General features: G+C 32.6%; 2 protein-coding genes across 2 annotated transcripts in view; both read left to right on the forward strand.

Moving 5' to 3' along the window:
• LOC129741841 (UPF0746 protein DDB_G0281095-like) overlaps positions 1-93 on the forward strand; it is a gene marked incomplete at its 5' end in the record, with an annotated part of 513 nt that extends 420 nt beyond the window's left edge. Inside the window, one exon of the mRNA XM_055733634.1 lies at positions 1-93. This exon is cut by the window's left edge and continues 420 nt beyond it. Coding sequence (XP_055589609.1) covers positions 1-93 — 93 coding nt within the window.
• A 1,753-nt stretch (positions 94-1,846) lies between these two features.
• LOC129741842 (serine protease snake-like) overlaps positions 1,847-7,000 on the forward strand; it is a 6,629-nt gene continuing 1,475 nt past the window's right edge. The window contains exon 1 of the mRNA XM_055733635.1: positions 1,847-2,030. Coding sequence (XP_055589610.1) covers positions 1,847-2,030 — 184 coding nt within the window. The remainder of the gene's footprint in view (positions 2,031-7,000) is intronic.

Genomic DNA, 7,000 nt, shown 5'->3' on the forward strand with positions numbered 1-7,000 from the left:
TTTATTGAGCAATCATACAACAATGCAATCCCGATCAGGAAAGCATATCAAAATTATAACCCAAACGTATCTCACCGAGATATTCACATCTGATTCAGTTATAATTAAGTAATCTTAATTTTCGATTTTAAGTTTCTCCAATCTGAATTATATCTTATTCTGATTGACAGACTTGAATGGGGTTTAACTCATTCTCAATGATAAAGATTTTTTTCGGATTGTCTTAAAATAAAATGATTATATCATATTTTGATATACGTGCAACTTTTTATGAAACACGGACATCGAAGTCAACGGCCCAAACCGTACATTAATGAGTTTCACTCAACAAATCCATAAAATTGATTCCAATTTTCGGGAAACCAAAACTGGAGCATGATTTCAGCAAATAATGTGGTTTATTGACATTTCACTAGAAATTTTTCTCGAAGCACTCATATCTTGATAAGTTATAATTTTGATAGGTTTTGTTCTACCCAATATCAAACTATGCTATCTGAACGAGATATAATCTTGAAAGGAGCATATCTAAAATTGATATAATTTAGCTATGATCGTATAGATATTTTGATATAATTTGAGATATTTTAACATCCTACGAGTACTGAATTATAACTTATTTTGATAGAAAAAAATTGAGTATCAAAATATCTCATCTTGATATAATTTTGTTTTTCCCTTCTGATCGGGATAGGTACATTTTGTCAAGACGAAAATTCATATGAAAATTCATTTCAGATGCTAAAAACACGTGCTAACTTTTCTCGCTAGCTTAATTGAGCTTCTTGTCACGTTTTAAAACTTATGCTCTTGTCAATAACATGCGTTTACACTTGTCGGATGTGCTGCATATGCTTCTTATAACAATTATTAGGCCTCAATTAAGGGTTAATTCGATAGAAAACTGTCAAAATTAGACAGGTGCCAGAACACACATTCATTGTGTAGACAAATCTTTCTTTATCAATTAACCGTCTGGTAGATTGTCTAAGAGCGCTGCATCTAGCAAACGTGAGGGGGATTTCCAAATAAATACGTTGCATCGTTAGTAAGCGTAAACGTGTGTTATAATTCAAGAAGCGCGGGTAGATTAATTAGGGATTCCCAACGCTTAGCACAGCTTTATCTGGGGTTAAATAAAACAAGTTTTTTATTTTGCTCACATTTAATTCCTATAATTGTCATTCAACCGCAGATGATTGATCGAAGAAGCGCCGATTCCGGATTTCTTCGACATTGTTACTCCTGAATAATAATCGAACTTACTGTTGTAGGGAATTCGATATTGTATTTTATAAAGTTTTTATTTTATCAAAATCATTATTGCAACACTAATGAGCACAAAATTGTAAAAAAATAACAACTCAAGCTCAAACTGAGATCATTTTCTCACAGATCTGTATACATGGAGTACAATAATATTATTCAGCTGAAGAAAATAAATTGATTTTATAAATACAGGTACAAATTATATGGCGATGAAGTGAAAAACCTTGTTTTCCTGTAAAGATAGTTGGTACCTGTTATCCAAGGCGAGATAAATTTCGTTTATTGAACCCCTTTCCCCAATCCATCATCACAAATTCGATTTAAGCGAGCATAACAATAAATCATGCCGCTTACGAGCGCTTTCGGTATTCGAAATTTGCAATTTCTAGCCGAATGAATTCAAACTCCCCGTGACCGCCATCCATAGGATTCGAATCAATGCCAGTTCACATAGCACAACTTTTAGGTGGGTGGTTGGTGCAAAATTTCGTTAGTTGACTAAACTTTGGCTGCGCTGGATTTGGTTCGCAAATAGCAACTGAAAACATCCACACAAGGTTAGTAAGTCAACCACAACATGAAGAGGACGATGAACGAAGGCCGGGCCCGTGTAAATCCGGATCGGTGGTTCGTTCAAACTGGAATTGCTGGAACGGCCTATGTCAGCACATATGCCACATTCGATTACGTCGGAATAATTCTGGATACAAACGGTTCCGCAATTCAAGGCGGAAGAATAACCTCACATTTCCCACTTTTAGGTATACGCAGACATGAAGCAGCTTATTCCTTTTTTCTGTAGCAATGTTATACCGGATTCTGAATGTCGTTTAGGCTGGATCGATTCGACTAATCCCGGGTAGGAAATGTTCCGGCGAATCTTACCCATCGATTTTTTCGGAGTTTTATACTAAGTGTGGTTTACTGACAGAGGCGTAAGCAATGAGAGGAAGGTGGGTCCAGAAAAGTTTGTTTATCAATCAGTTTCAGGATTTGTGCTTTGTCTAGTCCTTGCTGTAGCTGGATAATTTATAATGATTTTAAAATAAGGAAAGTCCTTGTTCTGATCTTTGTCATAATCCTTATCTTGATCCTAGTCCTTCGTCTAGACTTTGTACCAAAGCTTAGTTCATTTAGAAATAAAACAGTTATGAATGCGTACCTCGCAACAAATTTGATTTCAACATTTTTGGCTCTGAAACTTACTAAAATTGTTCAACAATCATAATTTCACTGGAATTAACTGAATATTTTCATCTTTTACTGGCAACAATTTTTTTTCCAAATTTTAACGTAAGAGCCTGAAAATTTTCAATAGCTCCAAGTTCCAAGCTAACTTGGTGAGGGTGAGAATCTTGATTGTTTGCAATTAATCCACTATGTTTCTTCGTAGATTGGATAATTAAGCGTTGAATTGTGAAGACGTTAAAAAAAATCAGCCTGTGTCTAAATTATATATTGACTAAATTTCCATTTTCGATATGAAATTTAATGTTATGAGCATTTGTAAACGAGAGCATTCCTGTAGTTGGATGTCCAAGACCAGCAACCTGTTATCTTCAATACAGACCCCGTTCGATTTTGGCAACACGCCCGTACATTTTGTGTTGCCAAAATCGAATGTTGCCAAAATCGAACGGTTTTTTTCTCATCTTATTTTTCAGTTATTTTTACAAAATAACTATCATTATTATCAAAAACGTTATTTTTAGTCAATTTCCGACCATTTGTAATAATTTTTTAATTTTTACATCATATTTTTGATGCATTTTGCACTTTTCCTGTTTTGTTTATAATGTTTTTTTTCTTTTGTCATATTTGATGTCTTTGTCATTCTTCATCATTTTTTAGTGGTTATTTGTCATATTCACTCTTTTGTTTGAATTTGTGTTCTAACTTTTTGAATTTTTCATCTTTTTGTCATTTTTGAGTACTTTATAAAATTTTGAAAAATCTTTGGTTTTTATTGTTGCATTTAATCACCATTTTAGAACATAAAAACGTATTTATGGTGTTTGTCTAAATGAAATTGGTCCTGTTATAACGAAAACGTAAAGGTAATGTTGTTTTTAAAAACCGTTCGATTTTGGCACATGTGCCAAAATCGGATGTTGCCCAAATCGAATGTTGCCAAAATCGAATGTTGCCAAAAACGAACGGGGTCTGTACTTTAAATCTCCCGGTGGATTCTTCATTGAAAATAAAGGATGCACGCAGCGTTTTAATTTTTGCCCCTAAATGTATGCAACAGGATAGTACATTTTTCAATTAAAAATGTTTTAAAAAGAAAACGTTATAAAGCAAGATAAAACTGATAAACAAGCTTTGGTAAATATTATGAATGTGTTTTGTATCCTTAATGATCAAGGAAACTCGTTAAAACCGTAAAAATAGAGACTGATCAATGTAACCACAAAGCATCAAATTCAAAACAGAGACGAAATCGAATTTTTAATCAAATTTACAGTGATCTAATATATTTCTGCAACCATGTTTTACGTTCATTGAAGTCACTACTGATTTTAAAAATATGAAGCATACCACATTCCCCTTAACAGAAAAAATATTGAAAAAAGCTATCAATATTACCCCGGATTACGGTACTCAACAATAGTTTGTCAATCGCAAAAATATATTAAAAAAACAAAATGGTAAAATATGAAAAAGAATAAAAATGGTATATAAATATGATTTTCGAAAAATTTCAACGCAAAAGATAATTGACAGAAAAATAGATACCAATTGCTATGATATGCTGTAATATTGCTGTAATATTATATAACATTGTAATTTTTTTATCTGGTTCTATAAGAATTTGGGCTATTACTTTTACTCTTCACATGATAGAACCATCAAACAAAAATTTCACATGCAATTTTTATGTTCCATAAGAAAAAAGCAGAAGAGTTTGGTTTTAGTTTTTTATTCATTTAATTTTCATCAATGAAATTTTCATTGAAGCTAAAATCAACTCAAATTCAACACAAAAAAAGTGAAATATAAATAGATTGGGCTTAAATCAAGATCTGGTGCCAAATACATTTTTAATTTCCATCACAAAATTCTTTTAAACGAGTCAATATTAAAAAAAATTATATTAGATAAGAATTTCATGACACTTGCGCAAGTATAAGGCATTAAAAAGTATTCAGGTGTAAAAAAGTTTTTGATTTCTAAAATTATCATTCATTTAATATACGGTTGTTTTCAACATCAAACACTTCAATTTTTATTAATAGATAAAAAAACACTTTGAACTTTATATTTTCTCAAATTTAACCTTCAAAAAAATTTTTTTTCCTTATTTTATTGCTTCAAATTCTACCATAAAAATTTATAATAATTTTTAAAGTTCCCATCGATTTTCCAGAATCTTGACCAGCAGAAAGGTTCTATGATTGGGTCGCTTCCCAAGTAACAATTTTAGCTTTATTATGGTCAGCAAAATTTAGTTTGGACTATCGCATTAATCTTCATAAAAAGCTAAAGCGCATTCTATAACATCACCTGGACTCTAATAAAGCCAAAATCAGGCTATTTGGCCCTACCCTAGAAACGTCATCAAGACATATCATTGTTGGTCATCAATGTTGGTCACCAGAGCTTTTAAAAAGCTATTATTAAACATGTTAGAAATTTTTGTTTTTTTCGGTTCTGTGAGTTCTCGGAGTTTTTTTTTTTATTTTTTCCAGCAACCATAATGGTAGATGAATAATGATTGCATTAGTCAGATATGATCTGGTAAAATTAGTATCTAAAAAACCAATGTTTTAACCATATAATGAGCGTCTTTTCTACTGCCAGTCAAGATTTTAGGTAAAATGTATATGAAATAGTATCTTAAAATAAATGCGCCTCGTCAAATCTGATGGTCAATTATGATGGAATTGATGGAAAAAAGGCCTGAAAAAATATTTTCCAATGCTTGTATTGTGAATCCATCAACATGGCGTCATTTTGTACCCTTCGATTTTGCAATCAACATGGCGTGAGTCAATTCATAGTTTTATTATGGTTTAATGATGACCCCAAAAAAGCTACGATTTGACGTTTCTCTCGCAAGCCAACCAATTACACGCTAAGGTTGAGTTCCTCATTTCTGAGTTGTTAATCATTAGTACAGTGAATGAGGACAGACTTTTTGAATGAAAAGGGATTGGTTTTCAATGACCCGTGGAATAAATCATGAGTTGAAGTCAAATTTCGTTGTCTGACGCCATCTTGAAATCCAAGATGGCGGATTCCGCTGAACTTTAAAATGGTGTAAATGACTTGAAATCGCATGAAACCCCAACAAAATGGGTATCGGGTGAAAGTGCTAAACGAGTAGAAGTCGAATTTCGCTATCCGACGCCATCTTGAAATCCAAGATGGCGGCATCCGCTCAACTTTAAATGCTTAATGCTGACAAAAAGTCGCATTAAACCACCACTATACGAGTATTGAATGAAAAGGCTAAGCTAGAAGATGTCGATTTTTTTCTTTCCGACGCCATCTTGTAATCCAAGATGGCAGCTTCCACTGAATTTAAAATGCTGTTAATCAATGAAAATCGCTTGAACACAACTTTTTTTCACGTAATACTACATTTAAACTACTATTTTAAGACAATTTAGATCATTTTAAATCACTTTTATTATTTTTTCATTATGTTTCTAATGCATTTAGAACTTTTCTTGTTTTGTTTATAGTTTTTGATTTTTTTTGCCTGTTATGTAATTCTATTATTCCTATCATGCTATTATGTCTAAATTGTATTGGTCTTATTCTAGCGAAACTATAAGGTTATGTTGTTTCTGTTAATCGTCTGATTTAGGCACATGTGCCAAATTCGATGTTTCCAAAATCGAATGTTGCCAAAAACGAACAGGGTCTGTATTGTGGTGGTTTTTGTGGGATTTTCAGTCACTTACAGATTTTCAGAGAAACGTGAAAAGAGGTATTTAACTTTTATCATTTAGCCTTAGCACCCAATACAATATATTTGGGAGTTTCATGCTATTTTCATTCATTTACAGTATTTTTAAGTTCAGCTGAAGCCACCATCTTGGATTTCAAGATAGCAACAGAATGCAAAAATAAACTTTTTATAGCTTATCCCAATTGACAAACACCCATATTTTGGAGGTTTCATGCGATATTCAATGATTTAGAGCATTTTTAAAGTTTATAGAAAGCTGCCATCTTGGATTTCAAGATGGCGTAAGATAGCAATATTCGACTTCTACTCGTTAAGCCCTTCCACCCACTACCACCTGGGTTTCATGTCATTTTAAGTCATTTACTACATTTTAAAGTTTAGCGGAAGCCACCATCTTGGATTTCAAGATGGCGTCAGATAGCGAAATTCAACTTCTACCGGTTGATTTCTTTCAACTTATACCCCTATAATATAGGTTTTATGCGATTTTCAGTCATTTACAGTATTTTCAAGTTGAGTGGTAGCCGCCATCTTGGAATTTAAGATGGCGACGGGCAACGAAATTTGACTTCTACTCGTTTATTACTTTCACCTAATAACCATATTGTGAAGGTTTCACGATATTTTCAGTAATTTACACCTTTGAAAATAAAAGCGGAAGCCGCCATCTTGAATAAATGATGGCGTCAAGCAACAATTTTTTTCCTACTATTTGGGCCCTTTCACTCAATACTCATATTGTAAAGATATTCATACCACTTTCGGTGATTTCAAGTTTTCAAAGATTTATTTTTTTTAATTTTAACTCAA

Source organism: Uranotaenia lowii, chromosome 2 (genome assembly GCF_029784155.1).
Source record: "Uranotaenia lowii strain MFRU-FL chromosome 2, ASM2978415v1, whole genome shotgun sequence".
Lineage (NCBI taxonomy): Eukaryota > Metazoa > Arthropoda > Insecta > Diptera > Culicidae > Uranotaenia > Uranotaenia lowii.